The sequence below is a fragment of the Podarcis tiliguerta genome, assembly GCF_965153285.1.
Source record: "Podarcis tiliguerta genome assembly, chromosome: 4".
Taxonomy (NCBI): Eukaryota; Metazoa; Chordata; class Lepidosauria; order Squamata; family Lacertidae; genus Podarcis; species Podarcis tiliguerta.
Window position 1 is genome coordinate 63135837 of NC_139537.1, and position 20011 is coordinate 63155847.

General features: G+C 39.8%; 1 protein-coding gene across 6 annotated transcripts in view; it reads right to left on the minus strand.

Annotated features, from left to right (window-relative positions):
• The window catches only part of NHS (NHS actin remodeling regulator), a 230499-nt gene that overhangs the window by 11986 nt on the left and 198502 nt on the right, over positions 1-20011 (minus strand). For 4 of the 6 annotated variants that reach the window (XM_083439371.1, XM_083439370.1, XM_083439374.1 and 1 more), the window contains 4 exons: positions 13278-13430; positions 9783-9916; positions 5814-5876; positions 3502-3694 (listed from right to left, as the gene is read on the minus strand). In XM_083439371.1, the coding sequence (XP_083295497.1) occupies positions 3502-3694; positions 5814-5876; positions 9783-9916; positions 13278-13430 (543 nt within the window). The other 2 variants (XM_083439372.1, XM_083439375.1) reach the window with 2 other exon arrangements.

Here is a 20011-nt window from a genome sequence, read left to right on the forward strand (position 1 = left end):
ACAGGCTTTCTTCTTCATCACTTCTAATGCAAATGATATCTAGTATATATTGCTCCATGGCACATAGTATTTCCCTAATTAATCTGGGAAGAGATTAGCAACAAATAAGAACAGTGTCCTTCACCTAGAAGCTAGGTAAGTCAGACTATTTGTCCCTCCAACCCAATACTATCTGCTCTGACTGGCAGGGAGCTTTCTTGTTACCTGCTTCTTAACTGGACACAGATAACATGCAAAAAAACGAAAAAAAGCATTACTGGAGGAGATTCAAATTATTTTTTTTTAAATGTGTTATGAGTCTAAATAATTTGTTTTTCACTTGTTATTGGAGACTAAATTTTAGAAACAAATCTGAAAACCCTGTCAGCTAAAAATACATTTACAAATTAAACACTGTGTTTCCATTTAGTAATAATAAACCATCCGATGTTACAGTAGATTTCCTTTCATCAAAGAGTTATAACTTGGCAAGGATCCCTTCTGAACAAATGTGTCGGGGCAGTAGCTAAACATGAAGGTTCTCATGGTATAATTTGAAAGGCAACAATATGAACTAAAAGTAGAGAGGAAGGGAATAAAACCAAAAATCTTGATTCAAAAACCTGTACTTTCAATGCTGTATAATTATATCAACCATAATTATACACAGACATACACATACAGAGTACATTACATACAAATGTAAAACACCAAAAAGTAACTTTCTTGTAAAAGTTCTTCTTGAAATCTACTACAGGAGACCCCAGACAAAAATCCTATATTCCAACCATCACCAACACCACTGCAATAAGTGAACAGAAATCTTTAATATTGAACAAAAGCACTACGACACCCTACTGCCTTTCATTATTTTAGAACAAGTGTTAATGCATTGGGAGGGGGGAGAAGAAAAATAATGGTTCTGAACTTTTCAAGATATTCTGGCAATTCTGTTATTTGGAAACTTTTAGTGATATCTACAACAACTGAACAGAATAATCTCTAATAGTTTGGACACTGGAAACAGATTTTATTACAAGTTTTTAAATTGGTGTCATTGTGAACCTATTTTTATCACAGAAAAAAGCCACAGCATTTCTTGGAGCTTTCAAAAGTGAAATTTGTGCCCTAATCCTAAACACATTGGCCAGCATCCAAATAGCAGCAAAACTATCTTTGTGAACTCAAGGTGGCTTTAGACTTATTAATCTCAAATAATAACCTAATCACTATGCCATGTGGCAAACTGATTTGAAATGGTGGAGGGGCAGGGGGCAATGTTAGCTAAATTTCAAGAGCAGTTTGTTATATGACGCTGGGATCAGCTATTCAGATAAAAGTGTCAAAAATTCAACTAGGCAAGACCAAACTCCAACCAAAAGTGAGATGGCATGGTAGTGGTTTGTGTGTAATTCCTTTTTGCAAGCCATTTCTCCATTCAGAATCAGCCCCTCAAAACTACTTCCCCATCTAGTAAGAAATAAAATACAGAGTACAATCGTACCTTGGAATCCGAACGCCTTGCAAGTCGAACGTTTTGGCTCCCGAACACTGCAAACCCGGAAGTGACTGTTCCGGTTTGTGAACTATTTTTGGAATTGTCCAATGGGGCTTCCTGCAGCCAATCAGAAGCTGTGCTTTGGTTTCCGAATGTTTTGGAAGTGGAATGGACTTCTAGAACGGATTCCATTCGACTTCCAAGGTACGACTGTACCCTTCTATTCTGCCCCCTTTTGTAATGTCTGGTTTGGTCCTGAGCTGCTTTATCCTTATACTGTCCTTTATTTTTGTCCATTCCACATGGCAGAAAAAAATGTCTTAAATGAGCCTAGTATCCAAATAATTTGTGGGGGGGCTTGGCTGGGGCAGGGAGCAAAATTTGCCCATCCTTGAAGCAGTGTATAAATTTGCAGCATGAGTTTAACCACATTTCTGCTTGATGATGATATGTGCAATTTAAAAAAAATCCACAAAGAATGCTCCAAGAGAATGGCAGCTAAGAATATTCACATCCACCACCTGCTATCACCATGACATCAGATGAAGTGTTTTCCCTGGCCTGCGTGGTTTGATTTCAAACCATGCAGGCAAAGGAAATTGGATTTGCAGCAACCACTGGTCTGCAAACCCCACTTCCTTTGCCAGCACGGTTTGATTTCAAACTGCTGTGGCAATGGGATCCTTTCCTTTTATGCATCCTTTGCATGTGCAATTTGAAATAAAACCGTATGGGCAAAGGAACCATTTCCCTGTAGGGTTTGCTGTCAATGAGGCATGCTGTCAGTACCGATCACCTGATTGGTGCTGATAGCAAGTATTGTTTGAGACAGGATAAAATCAGGAGTGCGCTTTAAGGCTCCCAATTGTTTCTGTGCAGCTACGCCATTACTTGTCTCACACTTTACATCACATATGATGTTAGGTGTGTGACAGCTGACTGTAGTTTGGGCAGAACGTCCACACACACATATTTGATCTCCCTTTCCTACAGAAATTTCAAAACACAATTCAGATAAATGGATACCCCGCCCCCTGATAATTCCACAAGCCCAATGTAATAAATTTTATCACAATAGAGCACAAGTATATTTTGTTCTGGTTATTCAACTTGCCTTATTAGCAAGGATAAATGTGCATATATTACTTGGAAGGGTAATATAATTAACTCTCCTAAGCACTTCTGCTTTTGATAGACAAGCTTTTTAGGGGAAAACTGCATGGATATTTCTATTTAGTGGAATGAGATAATGAACCAACAAGAGAACTAGCGAGTTCAGACATAGTGCTTAGTAAACCATGGTTTTGCCATTTTGAGAAAAAACCAGTATGAGTCTCAGATTTCTTAGCTGCTCCTCCCTCCTCTTCCTTATTTGGAAAGAATCAGAAGCTTCTGCTTTAGAACTAACCACAGTTCCCTGATATAGCAAAACTTAGAGGACAGTGGTTTATTTTAACTACGGTTAGTTAAAACCAACTATGGTTAGCCAAAAGCATCCTTCCTGGTTTGTAAACTAACTGCCATTCTTGGAGGTTGGATATAATGAAGAACCAAGGTTGTTTCTCAAATGAAAGCAGAAGTTTTCAATTTTCTTGCATATGCAAGAAAGGGGAGAGGAAGCATGTTAGCCCAAGGCTCTTCTCATAACAGGAATGTTAGACAGAAAAAATATCTCAGGGCTTTCAGAGACAGTTCTTCTGTAGGCAACCATGGCATCTTACTTCAGATATAACAGCACCAGTGTTGATGGATACTCGTGAGATTACCAATATAGCTTGTTTGCGCTGCAATCCTATGCACATGTACCTGGAAGAAAGCCCCATTAAACAAAGTAGAACTGACTTTTGAGTAGACATGCATAGGATTTGACAGTTGAAGCTATAAAGCTTTGTTACGTTCTTGCCTTGGAAACCTTACATTTGCTGATCATAAACTCCTGTGTTTAGAGATATGCTCACCGTAATAAAATTAATGACTTGAACCACCTTTTTGTCAACAAAAAAAGAAGTACAAGAGATCTGTACCAGTGACATTGATGGGGATAATGCAAGAGGAAATCACTTGGGCATCTTGTTTCATTTTCTCCTCTGGAGTTGGGAGAGGTAGTGCTTTGCTCCAATTGGTTTGCTTATCCAGTGTAGAAGGGATATTATGTATTGGATTTTTCGGCCTCTGCCCTAACATGACATCTGTATCTTCTTCCTCCGGAGGGTGGGACTGTAAATGAATACAATCAAAATCAGTATCTACTCTTTTTACGAGATAAAGTTACTTTTTTAAAATATCAGAAAAAATAGATTTGGACGTAGGTTTCAGGAAAGCAGTAATGAAGAGCGCGTTGCAATTTCAACACAGGAAGTCAAACTACCTCACATACTGGAATCATTTAGGAGCTGTAGTTTAAAATGAATTTTCAGAAGATGGAAACAGCTTCCAGTCAATGCTTAGCTTCTGCAAAGATGTATCCTGCTACATATGATCCATATGTACATGCCAATTTAGCAACTTTTTAGTAAGTTTTAAGTCCCATTATTGTATTTAGTTTGATAAACATATACTTGAATAAACATATCAAATCAGTTCCATGTAGACTTTCTGTCTATCAGTGTATAACTCATACAACAACCCTGGCTAATCTTGAATAAAATTACTTGAAGGCAAGTTACAGTGGTTTTAATGGAATTCAGCATTATCCAAAGTATTGTTTGTACAGAAATTCAGTGGAACTTATTCCCAATCAGATGGGTTTAGAATTGCAGTTTAAGAGCCTGATCCTATCCTTAACTTCAAAGTAAGTCTCACGAATATTAATGAAACTGACTTCTAAGGAAACATGGGTAGGATCAGGACATATGTTTTATATCACACAATAGCAACTGTATACTAAAAGAAAAATGAAAAAGCAAAAGTTGAGCCACCACCTTCAAGTCTTAAGAATAACATTCAGAAGATCATGCAAAGTAATTCAGAATGTGCTACCCAAGCTACAAGGCACAAAAATAGGCACAAAGAGAGATTAGTTAACCAACTCCAAGAATAACTTTTTGAAAAGAAAGCAGGACTGTCATGCTTTGTAGTTTTACCAAGTGAGAGTAAAAGATCAGAAGCAGTTTGTTGAAATCTAAGCTTATTGAGAAAACAGCAATTACTTCAGCAACAGGGCAGAAATACTACCTTCAGAGCTTTATAAAGTTCTCACTCTTCCATTTAACTGGTTACTGTTATTTGTACACAGCCCTGGAGGAATTTACTTCGAAGCATTTTCTGTTCTAAACATTTTCACCTCTTGTTTCCATTTTCTACTTTGCTAACATGGATTTTCTGTCCTTGGCTCTCATTTACTCTGAAAAACTTTTAATTCTTTTAGCTGTGAGTTAAAGGGCCAAAATTTGCTTTTATCTAGAGTGCTTAATATTGTACTATTTTCTAACGGATAATCACCTTCAAATAACTATAGTTCTCTTCATAAATAAATATCTTAACAAGGCTGAAGGCCCTGAATAGGCTCGCAGGCATTCCTAACTTCCTACATGTACACTGAAGACCACACTTCACATCTATTTATATAAAATACAAGCAAGTCACTTGCTTACCTTGTTGAATCATCTGCAAAATAACCCAGAAAAAAATAATAACAAAAGGAACCAGTCTTCCCCCAAAATATTTTTGTCCATCCCTGGGTTAGGAAAACATTGCAGCTTTCTTTATCTGTTCTGCTTTTGTGCTGTTCCCAGCAGACATGAATAGCTCATATAAACTACTAGCACAAAAGACTTTGTTTCCTAGGTAACCTCTGAAAAAAGTTGATGCGTGCAAAAAAAAAAAGGCGGTTGGGTGGGGGGAGAGACCCACATAGCCTGTACTTTGTTGCTGATTCCTTCCCTTGCATAACAATAGCTTTCTGGACAAAGAAAGTGAAGTGACCTGACCACAGACTCCCTGACTGTCTGCCAATGCTACTCTTTAGCAAACAATAGCAATGATAACAGTCTATAGAACAAATTCATGCTTTGCTCTGCTATGGTTTGGATGTCTTCTTGTGGTTATCCAAAATCTCTGTCTAATTCTTTTCAGCACCCTACAAAAAACCCATCAGAGACAAATTTGGTTGGGGCCTTTAAAACTAATTAGTGAAGGGAAACCCTCTTGTGAGCTGGTAAAACCTATTAAACTTACACCAAGGGGTGGGGGAGAAAACTCCGTGTTCCTTGTTGATAAGAGCATAACATAAAGACAACAAAGTTAGTCAGCCAAAAAAAGCAAGCGAGAGAAAGGATTAGGGATGGAAAGGGACAGAATGAGTGAGAGGCTGTTATGTTAGTCTTTTTTCTGATACCTTTCGACTCCATGGGGTCATGTGGCAACACTCGGTGGGGGAGGGCGAGCGGGTGCTGTAAAACTATAAACATGAAATGTGGGGGAAAGTGGTTAAAAAAATTAAAAACACATAGCTGAGAATGTTTCTGTGGTGTGGGCCAAACTCTTATCAAGGCCAGACAGTATTGAATTTAAAATGTATCATCACTGCAAGCTGTTGTCATTCAGCAAAATTTTACTCATAACGTGTTGTCAATTGGAATTTGCTCCCTGGTTTTCCATCTGCTTAACTTCTACACATGGTGGTTGGTTAGGGAGGGAAGTTAAGTGGCAGTAATCACGTGTGCAGATTATTATTATTTTTGCCACACCAGCCTTTTGATAGCTAATAATGCAGCCCTTGAAGCAACATATGAGGCTATACCCATTGGCCACAAGGCCCTTTGGTGTTTTCTAGTGGTTTTATGACACACCAACATAGAATTTTAAAGATTTCCCCCCTCCCAAAAGTACTTCTCAAACCTTTGAAATATGTGTGGGGAGTCTTAAGATTTTTTGTTTCCCCCCCATCATCTGTGTTGTTTATTTATGGATTTTACTCAGGTTGGATTTTATTCTGTTGAAACAGAAACATTTCAAAAACGGCAAAAGAAATTACTACACTTTTGGTAGTAGAAATGTAAAAAGCTTTAAATGCATAACCTTAGGACTAGCTGGGGAGTCTCAGAAAACTAGTGATGCCACAAATGCTGCTACTCACCTGACTTAGAATACAAATTTTAATGCCACGTCATAAAATGCACCCAGATTAATACAAAGTGAAGTGCTTCTCTAGCTCAGATCTTAAGCTGAGGTGCTGTACCCTTCCTGATACCATGAACAGCAGCATTGCCAGCACCTAGGAGTGTGGCACTCCCAGGATACTTTCCTTAGTATGGATGTCAGACACCCTGGACATGAATTATTCCAGAACACTTGCACCTGAGATACTGTAATCATGATTAGCAGGTATCCTAGGTGCCTAGCAGTGAGACCTCATAGTCGCTACCAGTCAGGCAACTGGGATGGGAAGGGGCAGCTGCATGGGAGAAAGGAGTTTGTGGAGGATTGTGAAGGCTCATAGGCAACTGAGGAGGGAGTTTGACTCCTAATGATGCCAAGACTATGTATGGCAGGGTCCAACTTTCACAATTGAATGTGGAATTAAACATTTCTGAGCACAATTCAAAATGTTGGTGTTGACCTTTAAGCCCTAAACAGTCTTGGCCCAGTATACCTGAAGGAGTGTCTTCACCCCGCTGTTCAGCCCGGACACTGAGGTCCTCCTCCTAGGGTCTTCTGGTGATTCCCTCACTGCAGGAAGTGACGTTACAGAGAACCAGGCAGAAGGCCTTCTTGGTAGTGGCACCCTCCCTGTGGAATGCCCTCCCTTCACATATCAAGGAGATAAAGAACTACTGTACATAACTTTTAGAAGACATCTGAAGGCAACTGGGAAGTTTTTAATGTTTGATGTTTTACTATTATTATTATTATTATTATTTTACTTATTATTATTATTATTATTATTATTATTATTATTATATCAAATTAAGTTTCTAATTTGGGGAAGCTGGGGGAAATACCTCAGCTCTATCTAAATCTGAGGGGAGTTCACTTACTGCTATGGAAAACAGGTTTCTGAATATGAATTGCTTTCAGCTCAAGAGGCTGTCAGAAAGGTTTATGACAACAAAGTCTACGTAGATCCAGATCTACAGGATGGGATACATTATGTTTTGTCTAACAAAACACTTCTCCAGTAGGCTTCTCCTGTTTACAAGATGTAGGCTAGCTTTCAATTTTTTAACTACCTGCCTATTCAGATGATAACAGTATGATAACATAAGAAAGGGGGGAAATCTAAATAATCTGCTGGGGAAATTGGTTTCCACTTCCATCAATTCTGAGACTCACATTTAGCATTTGATGGACTGATGGGATTTTGAGTCTGGTTGATAGTGTCCCTACAAATAATGAGTATTTGAACTTCCAGAGCCATTTTTCCAGAGTATTTACTGATGTACTGACATTGCCAGTCACACCAAATGTATCTACAGCCTGGTCAAGGAGCCTCTGGATAATCTGATGTATATTAAAGTAATTTATTTGACAATCTGGACTTGTTCAGGAACCTGTTGTTGCAAAAAAAAAATCTAAAAATAATATGCCTCCTTATCTGTGTTTATGGGAATATTTTCATTTATTATTAGTTTCTATCAAGAAACATTTTTTAAGTCCATGTTGCCATTGGATGCCCTATTGAAAAGAACTTTTCTACTCAGTTAAGCTTCAGTTTAATAAACCATCTGATGTGGCAAACTGCAGCTTGTGGAAGCCCTGCAGACCATGGCTAGAAACCATTGTTTCCAATTTTGGTCCCCAAATTTGGTTTGCAAAGCTTGTGGAAACCATGGGTTGCTAGTTTCCTGTGTATACAGAGCTCCTTTGCAGCCATTTCCCCTTTCCTTTTGTGTGACCAGAAGAACAATCCAGCATTCAGCATGTAACCATGGACTACCAATTAAGCCAGGGCATAAGGGCAACTTTAAAACATGACTTCATATCCTGACTTGTTTTGAAGCCATCAACCCTGTAACAGGAAACTGTGGCTATGTGCTGAATTGCGGCTTGTTCAACAACTACAAATGCGTTGAATGCTGCTCATGTACATCCTAAACCAAGATTTTTGGCTTACAGTTGCATGCAAGCATAATAATAATAATAATAATAATAATAATAATAATAATAATGTAATTTATTACCTTTACCCTGCCCACCTGACTAGGTTGCCCTAGCCACTCTGGGTGACGTCCAGAAGAAAAGAACACAAGATATATCAACATGGCCTATGTGTGAAAAAGGAGTACAGTCGTACCTTGGATCCCCAACACCTTGTGACTCAAATGTTTTGGCTCCCAAACTCTGCAAACCCAGAAGTGAGTGTTCTGGTTTGCAAATGTTCTTGGGAAGCCGAACATCTGCCACGGCTTCCAATTGAGTGCAGGAAACTCCTGCAGCCAATCGGAAGCCGCACCTTGGTTGTCAAACGTTTTTGGAAGTCAAACGGACTTCGAGAACAGATTCCGTTCGACAACCAAGGTACGACTGTATATTGACTTTTCAATTAAAGTAACAGAACAGCACATTTTCAGCATTTAGCCCAGAAGATCATCTGTGTACTTTGGCATAGTTTGTTAGTGTCTGTCTGTGTGTTTGTGCGCACATGTGCATGTATAGATGCAAGGTTATGTACATTTACTGGGATCTGCTCATGCAGAATTAGTTCATACTGTAAATGAAACGGCACACTTTGAAAATGTGCAATAAGTAAGAGGCAGGATATGACTTGCCCCCATAGGTGGATTTAGGGGAGTGTGACTGGTTCGCCCACAATGGGCACCAAGTCAAGAGGGTGCCACAACGATGAACAACGGAAGATGAGAGGTGGGGGGGGGGGGGAGAGCTCAGCACTATGCCCTCCATTTTAATGGGCTAATATGGCTCCTCACTTCTGAACTCTTAGAGCTGTATCTTTAAACATGAGTAATACAAATGCTAAGCATTGCTCTCCCAGTGGAGTGACTGCATATCGGCTGAACATAGGCCTGTTTTTAATTTTACAGCTTACACGAAGACCAAGGCTAAGAATACTGTAAACATTTTAAAAATGCCTGGGATGGTGAAAGAAACATAATGAGGGGACTGGGAAAATTAGATGATAATAAACATGATTAGTTATTGTAACCACCTGATAATTAGTCTTGACTTTTAAGGGATATCTCTGTGCAGTATGATAAGAGGTTTAGCAGATGCTGTTTCTCCTGCCACTGTCTGGCAAATCTCTCTCAGCCACATGATGATTAAAGGCAAAGATGTTCTGTGTGGATTAGAAGCTGGCAACCCTGGCCACAATAACCGATAGTATTGGGGAAGAGGAATAACTTACTTTTAGCAAGGGATGGTTCTTTGTCTCTTTGTTCTTCTGGCTGTAGGTCACAGGGAGGGAGGGAAATGGGGGAGCCACCACAGAGATTTGGCCCAGGACTTTTTGTTCCCTGTTATCACTCCAGTTTCGTTGCTCTGTTTAGCAAAAACAGGAAATAAGAAAATTGTTCAGACCGATGTGTATTTTAAAATAATCTGCCATGAAAAGCCTAAACTTTGGTCAAGATGCAGTTCATGGGAAGTGTGTACATTGCTATGATCTCGAGGATATTCATAGGAGGAAGCAAGCTTTGTTACTGGACCAGTTCTCACGTGATGAGGATCCCCATCCTTAAAAGCACTAATAAGAGAAGTCCTGATTTGGCAAAAATGGGCACTGCAACATGCATATCTTTGTACACATCCTAACACACCCCTCTCTATCCTACATTTAGGCAAGGAAGAGGCAGTCTCAAAGTTCAGTCTCTTTAGCAAACAATAGCAATGATAACTGGTGACACCCCCATTTATACTCCTTTGACTTACATCCGACAGTGTATATGTGTGGTGCTGGGAAATAAATAAATAATTTATTTCATACCTGGAAATGGCAGGAGAGAGCAGCAGAGTCCTCATGGCTTGTGCGGAGATCCTCTTCAGAGCCCAAAGAGGACATCAGTGTGGGTGGAGGAAGCCTCAAAGAGACCGGAGGCACAGCAGAGCTTTGTTTATGCTGCTGAGCCTCCCCACCTAACAGGTGATGTGCGGGTAGCGCAGCAGTAGCAGCTACTTTCCTGCACCACCTCTGGCCTCCTACCAGCCCCTAGTTGTGGAGATTTTTGGATGCATCATTTTTTGTATGGATTGAAAAGACAGCAGCAGAGAGGGCATTTAAAAGATTATTAGAGGGTGCTCCGCACTTAATGCGATTTCACTTATGCGTGTGGGACCCTGGAATGTAACCCCACGTAAGTGGGGAATCACCTGTATTCTAGGAGAAATCACTCAAGGAAAGGTGAAAAGCAGGGCTAGTGAGAGGTATGGCTGGGGAGCAGATACAGCTTTCAAAGCCCAGGGCCAGACAGAGAGACCTTGCCATAAGGTTGTAGAGTGAACACCCAGCAGGAACCGAGAAGCCTGATTTCAAGCTCAGCCTCTAAGCTGCTACACTATACCAAGCTCTCAACATACAATGAAAAAAAGTATTAGCAGTTTTTTGAAAGATGGCAAACTGAAGTGATATTACGCTTCTCCTGCACATCTCCTCCTCCTCCTTGTACTGGACTCCAAGAAAGAACTAATTTGCACCCCTGGTAGAACATTTAAAACACATACACAGACAGATGAAGACAAATTTTCTTAGTTTTTGAATATAAATTCTGCAACCACCAAGTCACTTGTTAAGAACAAAGTGCAGGTGAGTTAAGGCAAATGGCTCCAAATGATGGATGTGGTAGTTTAGTGGATATCAAATAATTTAAGCAGGAAGTTGTCAGAACAAATTAACTACTTAGTCTCTCTTGAGTGTTACTCAACTAAGATGTATCCAAAGTAGACTGAATGAAATAAATCAAGTTACTTACCATATTGGTTCAAATATTAACTACCCCTGAATACAGGCCACACCCCTAAAATGAGATATCTTAAATCACGGCTTAAATCACAATGATAGGCTACATAAAAGTTTTGTACAAGTCAGATTTGGGTGTGGAAAGTGCAACCTATATTCAGACCTATATAGTAAGTCCTTTGATTTTAATAGGCCTGTTCACCCATTATGATCATTCTGCTGTTTCACTCTTTCCTCAACTTGTTGTCTCTTGGCCACAAGGTGGCAGAAGAAGATTAAATTTAGCCAAAGCAGTTGTGATGTAGACACACAAATGTGTGTATTCTAATTTTAACACTACTATGATTGGATTTTCCCTTTATTTTATTTTTTATCTTTCTATGCTGCTTTTTATTCAAATAAATCCCAAAGCAGCTTACAAACAAAAGATAAAAATAACATAATGGAACATTATGAATACAGCATAAATTGAATAGAATACTTAACAAATCACCAGTAAAACAACCACAAATTAAACAATTACCATCTATGCAACACTATTTAACAAAACAACTAAAAAAATATGCTAAACATCACAGTTACACCAAAAATCATATTTTATGATTCACAAAGTACCACAGCAGCCATATCTATAAAACAATATTAACAGAAACAAAATCGCAACAAAACAAACATAGCAACAAACAAACAAACAAACAAACAACCCCCTGTTGAATTGTATACCTGCTCTCCCCACCACCATGACTTTCATTCTATTCAATGCATCAAAATACATCTGCAGATAATGCTCCTTCTGAAGGATTCTTGCGAAGGTGGTGGTCAGCACAAAGACTCTCCCCTCACACCCTTTCTGCCACTATGACATTTCCCTTTTCATAACAGAAAAATGGAATACCAGAATAAGACTAGGCTGCAATTTGGAGGTTAGGTGATTCTCTGACATGTGTTCAACTATGATTAAAAATATCATTAGTTAACATAGCTACATGATCTGTGTGGGAACGATAAAATACTTGTGAAATCAGATTAGACCCTTACAACCTGTTTCCAGTTTTCTTAGGGAAAACGCCTGAAAAGTATTACACAGATCAAAGCTGATGGAAGACTAATAGGTGCTTGATTTATCTAACAAACTTCAAGACACTTTTGTGTGTGTGTGTTTAAATTTTTCCATGCCTTTATAGCAAAACATTGATCTACACAATTGCTTCTTCAGGTACTCTAGCAAGATCATGCTCAGCATTTTCTGGTGCAAGACAGGGCTTGTCCCTTGTGAGGCAAAAAGTACCTGGAGGGTGAATTTTTGTGGGAAAACAGCAGGAGACAAAAGGGTTACACCCCTCCCCCAACATACACGGAATAATAGAATTGTAGAGCTGCAAGGGACCCCAAGCAAGGCAGGAACCTCAACATGTGGTTCCCCCATCCAATTTAAAACCAGACCAGACCCTGCTTATTTTTGCAAATGTGCTAGCTGGTGTCTCACTTCAATTTACAGCTTCCACAGCATTTTGTAAAAAATAAAATAAAGAATTCCAGAGACAAACGCAGTCATGTGTACTTCTGACTTCTGTCAGAATTATGACTCAGCAAGCAAAAGAGAGTTAATCAAAGGGAAGAAGAGTCAGTTAAGGTAAGAGCTTAAGGTACATGCTGTTCCTGGAGATAGGATGGAGTCTAGTGAAGTAATTGTTGGAGTAGAATTGCTTATACTTGCCTAACAGAGCTGTTATTCCAAAACCTGCTCTGGGGTTTCCTCCACCCCTCTGGAGCAGATTTTGGGGGGTATGTGGGAAGTGCACGGGGGCGGGGAGAAGGGAGGGGAAGTTGCGTTGCACAAATAGAAGTGATTCTGCTTGGACAACGACTTTGTTGGACACCACCTTATATCTTCCGTGAGCTACTGGAATGCAAAGCTGTTTCGTTGACTACACAGAAATTATTTACCTTTCCTCAAGGCTCGCAGGTTCTGCTTTGCATGGCGATGCAGCTCCGCTACACAAGCTGGTCGGGTGGAAGGAAGGAAAATGTTTCTTTGCTGATGCCAAGGGGCGCGATAGTAGACACTCAGTTTACTCTCTGCATCCAGGTTTGAGACAGCTGCAGAACCAAAGAGAAAAGGACATTTAACTCACACACATAATGGAGCAGTCAAGTCTTTTCAAATGCATCAAATCTGCTCAGAAATCAATGCAACTATTAAAAAAAATGCATTATAATTTGAAACAGGGAAGGTGATTTCTGGTCGTAATTCAAATCCATAAGTTTAAGAAATGCCAGGGTTCATGAATCCACCAGATTTTAGAAACATTTTGAAGAGTACCCACTGCCTGTATGTATGAATGAAAAAACAAATGAGGAGATGGATGTGAACAAACTCACTGAAACATTTTGAGAACAGCATGAATAAAATGGATACAAAATTAGACACAGAATAGCTTTACCCTCAGATATATTGGCTTATTTTTATTTATCTAGGTCAGTCAGAAGCATAATGAATTCTGACATTTACTAATAATATTTAAAATTTTAGAAAGCCACCAGAAAATATAAGACCATTAATATATTAGCTGATCAATGATCAGATTTCATTCTCATTTGCATGATACACTAATAAAAGATGACAGTAATCATCACTGATTTGCAAACCAAGCAAGTTTCCTAACAAACATTTCTGACATTTACCAGTAAATCTCTGAGTAAATTTACATACATTATTGGTATAGGACATTTATGAAGACACACGGGTGTAAATGACAAAAATAAGTTTTGTGACATGAAGGTCTCTGGCATTCACTGGTATAACTTGAGTCTACTAAGCACCTTCAGCAAATGGCCCTATTTCACTTAAAAAATAATATTTTAAATACAGAAAAGGCTGTAGCACTATAACAACAGCTTATGTTGCCTTGAAATATATAATGCACCAACTTTGAAGTAGCTTTTCTCTTTTCTTGTACCTTCAAATCCCCCATCTTTGACCACAGTTAAAACCATCACTCTATTTCATAATCAAACACTTTCAGGTTCCTGATTACAAGATGCAGGTACTGGCAGAGTCTGGGGAAGGAGCATGGAGGCAATGAAGTTGGTGGGAGGAAGAAGTTGCCAGGAGAAACTAGTTGTAAAGAGATCCTGCATGCTGGAATCTGCAAATGGGAGTTGCAGGATTGGGTGTTGAAAGTAGCCAATGTGCCCTTGCTGTCAACAGTGGCTAATGCAGGTGACCCTGCCATTCTATTAACTGGAGCAATGTAAGAAACAACACCTTAGTGTAGCAGCACCTCTGGAACTCAATGCCTATTGGCACCAGGCTGCTGCCTTCTCTGTACCCTTTTGTGCGCCTAAAAACACTTGTTTAAACAAGCCTATCCAGACATGTAGAATGTTGATGTATGCATTAATCTGTTTTTAGTTTATTGCTGATTCTATCTTTTGAGTGTAATCATTGATAATTTAATTTATTCTCTTTGTAAATTGTTTTGAGGTCCCCCCCCATCAAGTGGTATAGAAATTTTATTAAATAAATAAAGAGATTTTAAGAATCTGCATCTTTTGTATTTTAACCTTGAATTCCTTGGATGAAATGTGGCATATAAATATTTTATACTGTACTATCATCCTTCTTTCCTACACTTAAAATGCATCAGCTTCTGATTGATAGTTATCTACGTACAGGTAGTGCTTTTTTCAGCTGGAGCCCATCGAAGCTCAGTACTGGCACCTCTTAAATGGGTGCCATTGCCATTGTAAGAGAACAAGGAAGAAGTTCACGGTGAGCTCCAGCACCTCTTTTTCTAGAAAAATAGCACTGGGTACAGGGCACATAGCCAATGTATGTGAACAGCTTTGTCACATGAAGACAGGCACCACATGGACTGGTTTACAGCTGCCCACATACAGTGGCTATGCCTTGTACCCTGGCCCACATTTTCTGATTACATGGCAATTGATGATTACATGCAATTCCCAAGCATGAAGAAAAGCAGATTTTCTAGTTTTTCACTCTTGATCATAAACATCCATCATTCATAGCCTCTGCTCTCAGCTTTCTTCTTCTTCTTTTTTAATACTGTAGCTAAGCTGTGTATGGATGCTTGAAGGTAGTATGGCTTAGTTCACTCAGGCGTGTTTGTTCTAATAATAACAACACAAAGGCCAGCAAGAAAGATTTCTGCTCTATTTATTTTGATAGATCCAAGGGGTTACCCCCACGGCTCTGTCTGCTTTCCTAGACTCTCACATTTCCCTTTTCCTTCTTTTACAATTTCTCAACCCTTAATTACCAAATGCAGAATATGGTTTAAAAGAATTCTAGCCAGCGTCCCAAGTGAGCAGATTTTAATGTATATAAATAATAAAATTGTGTGTGTGTGTGTGTGTGATTTAAAAGTCAGGGACATATTTTTTTTTTCAGCAGATGGAGTGCGGTAAAGGATGGATATGTAAAATGTCAAGTTGCCACATTGTAATTGGGAAGTCTTAAATGCATCATTAAAAGGGTTAAGTCCCAGTGCAGTGTAGACATAGGCCCAGTGCAGATGGAATTGAAACCATGGTTTTCTGATTCGCGAACAAGTTGTGGCTCCATCCTCATATCTCCTTTTTCTCATGCCATAGGATATTGGAAGCTTTTATTTCCTTATTTTAAACCTATCATACTTTCCCATTACAGTGGAACCTTGGTTCTCAAATGGTTTAGTTGATGAACAAATCAGCTCCTGAACGCCAAAAACCCAGAAGTAAGTGTTCCGGTTTTTGAACATTTTTTGGAAGCCGAATGTCTGATGTGGCTGTTGGCTGTTGTTTCCAGGGCGTCTGCGCCAGTCAGAAGCCGTGCCTTGGTTTTCGAATGTTTCGGGAGTTGAACAGACTTCCGGAACGGATTAAGTTCGAGAACCAAGGCATCACTGTACATCCTAACTCAGGGGACGGTGGCTGGATTACACTCTAGTTTAGGGTAACAAATCTGTGGCCTGTATTGTTGGACTATGACTTCCATCACTTCCAGCCAGCAAGATCAATAATCAGGGATGATAGGGGTTATTGTCTCAACAGCATGTGGAGGGCCAAAGGTTAGCCATCTATGCATTAGAACAGGGTGAAAGAAAATCACAGGAGGGGTTTTATCTAGAAAAAAGGAAAAAAACAGGAAAGCATGTAAATCACGGCAATGCTTCTAAACTCCTAGTCATGGTTAAGAAATTGGGAAGACAATATCTGTTCTGATTCTTAGATTATAAAAGAAAGAATCTAAGAGTAGTTATGCAAGTACACAAGTTTTTCGTAGACAAGAGTACTCCACAAAATTTGACTCAGATCAATCACTCCCCCATACAAAAAATGTGTGAGAAAACTGGGGATAATTCGAAGCAAAACACTCCCCACCTGTTCACAACAGGATAATACAGTACCAAGGTATCGAAAAGCCTACAGACGTAATCTGTGGGTCAGGCAGGTTTTTTTTCTTCAGTGCCACTTTCCTGCTCTTATGAAGAGTCAACCAGTTGCAATATTCTTCCTAATTAACATATTAATTCATTAAAAGCATCAAATTCCCTGGGCTGCTCCACTCAGATCTACTAAGCCACTGAACTAGGAATTGTACAGATTATAATTCATAAGCAACCAATGTCCTAACTTTCTCCATACTGCAGTGTTGGTGCAACTCCCAATCCTGCACCAACACTTTAAGAAATGCAGGAGAAAGGGTCTCATTTTTAAAAGCGTGCCCTCCAATTCTGGAAAGGGGCATGTGCATGCTTTAAATAAAAATATATGGAATCAATAGAACATTATGGGAAGGAAACAGGTATTCTTTCACCTCACTGATACAATTTGAAACCCCTTTTAAAACAGTCCCCAAACTGCATCCTGTTGCAAGAGAAAGGCAAAGGGGAAGGGGAAGGGCGAAGCACTTGTTTTGCACACAAAAGGTATCAGCTTCAGTCCCCCTTGGCAGCTCCAGGTAAGGCTGGGAAAGATCCTTCTCTGAAACTGCAGAAAGCTCCTGTCAAGTCTGTAGACAATTCTCAGAAGGGGCTCTGCTCTGACTCTCTCTATGGCAGCTTCCTACGTTTCCCAAGTCAACAGTATTTCCATGTCTGTACAAGCCCTCAGCTGAACCTGAGGGAGGACCAATTCTTCCACATCTAGCTGCATGATGAGTCAACAGGAGCACTGTTTGTTTCTAGCATTGACTGCCACAGAATATTGTAAGAAAAACAGAAAATTAATTTCAAGACAGAACCAGTTCATCTCAGATACAAGATAAGCTGGGAACACATCCAACTACATCAAGCATATTAGTGCATAAATGTTTCATGGAGGCAAGTGCCAAGACTGATGTACATTTTATTTATAGCCCAGAATGCCTTCAATGATATTCCCCCCTCGCAGGAGCTTGTGTCTTTTGCTGCCATATTCTGGAAGTTAAAGTCTATAATGCTGGCAAAGCATACACATTGTTGCTTGTCATGCATGACCATGCTAAACAAAGCAGTCACTTCTCATTCTGCAGAAGCCACTCTTAAACCTCTTGAGCCAAGGCAGCATGGAATATCCACTGTGATCCGTTACTTAGAAAATTAAGACTTGGATCTCTGGATTTAGATTCTGCCAATAACTTATTTTTGTGGTCCTGGGCAAGTAAAGGAACTTATCTCTCAGCCTCAGTAAAATGGGAACAATAGTGAGTAATCTCACATGCAGATGTAGGAAAGTGTGGTAAAAATGGTAAAGCACTTTGCAGATAAAAAGTGCTGTAGAACTAGTTTGGTGTAATGTTTGAAACCTTCCAGAGCCACTACCTGTCAGTGCTGACAATAATGTGCTAGAGAGACCAACCGTATGATTTAGTATGAAGCAGCTTCCTCCCCTTCTTACTTTTATCCTGCACAATTCCCCCTCCACTCTCTTTTTTTAATCATATTTAAATCCGTATCTGTGGCCTGATGTAGTTTACATAGTAGCCTGATACGTAACCCAAATCACAATTTGCAATCCTGCTTCCGACTAGATTTTAAAACAATGGCTCGGCACTAACTATAGTTAGCAAAAATAACCAACTCTGATTGTCGGTATTTAAAAAACTGAACTGGAGGGAGAACGCCCATGCAAGAAAGGAACAGGGAGGATGGGAAGGTTACGGGAGGAGTGTGCAAACTCACAGGGCGCTTGCATACCTAAACCATGGTTTGGTGCTCATCAGTTACATCTGCACTGGGCAGGCATAGCTGACATTAATCAGGAGTTAGAAGACAGCTTCAAATTCTGGTTTCACATTTCATTGTGAATCAATCAGCATGTGTCAAGACGACAGTGGATTACGGTAAACCACTTTGAGGGTGGTTATTATTATTATAACCAACCAAGCGGTATATAAATTTTATGAAATAAATAAAAATAAATGCTATTGAAAGGGGAGGGGGGGGAGGAAATCATGTGCAAGGGAAGAGGGAGGGTACAGAGTAAGTGGCAATTCTATATCTTGGGGGGGTTTGTAAAAAAAATTTTTTTTTATTAAAAAAATTCTTGGGTTAAATTCTAATATCTTAAGAGACCAGGAAATGTGTTAAGTTGGCACTGGGCCTATTTCTGTTCCCCCATCTATAATATAAGACTGGCCTCCCAGGACTGAAAGAGGATAATGTATGTTGAACATTTAGAACTGTATAAACATATACTTGTATATTATTAGTAATTATCATTTTTAGCAGTATTGTATAGAATTTGTCATAGGGAACTATTAGTAATAAGCTGTGGTGGCGGATATCCCTTGAAAGGTGCAAGGCAAGAGGGCCCACAGGAGCCATAGCCAATGAAAGGCAGAGCCAATGACTTCTGTTTTTCCACCCATCTTTCTTCCTGCTGAGTTCTGTAAGGTCAACCCTGAAGCTAAAATGGAGGAAGCAGGCAGCCAAGGCCCGGACTGGTTGTAAGTAAGAAGGCAAGCAGATCAGAGTTTGCTGAGGGCAGGCTGTGGTTGGTGGCACAGTGCCCCAGTTGCCCTTGTGGACCAGCCTCCCCTGGTAATAAATGCACGCACATAGCAGCTGCTAGACATGCCAAAATAACTTTCCAGGAGCTTCTGAAGGTCTTCTGGAATTCGTTCATGTCTCACCTCAACGTGCCCATTCCAAGGGCACTCCAAGCCAGAGCTCCCTGAGTCCTGCAGCAGAGGAAGCACGCTGGAATGGAAAGCAACTGTTCACATAAGTTGAGCTTATGGGCCATTTTATGTGGCATCTGGAAACGCTTGCTGAAAGGGTGTTTTATTTATGTTAATGGCTCTGGGAATGGCCATCTTTGATAACTAAAGGTCAACAAAACCACATGCTTCAATTATCCTGTCAAGAAGCAGGATGCTCTAGCGGGCCTGTTTTTCAACAGGCCTCAACACCCTTGTGGGGGTCCAAAATGAGTTACGATTCCATTCACCTGGGCTGCTCAGCTCTTCTGAAAAGTTGGCCACCGCCGATATATTGGAAGCTGCCATATGTGCAGCCACTTCTTGCTCTTTCCTAGGTGACTAATTAGGGTCTGGGTTTTTTCAAAAACCTGACCAAATACGCAGATACTGCACAAATACCTGCCTACTCAACCTCTTCAATCTGCAGAACATGCAGTTTTGCAAGTGCCATATAATGGTGTTCCACATCTGTGAGTCAAAAAAAATTATT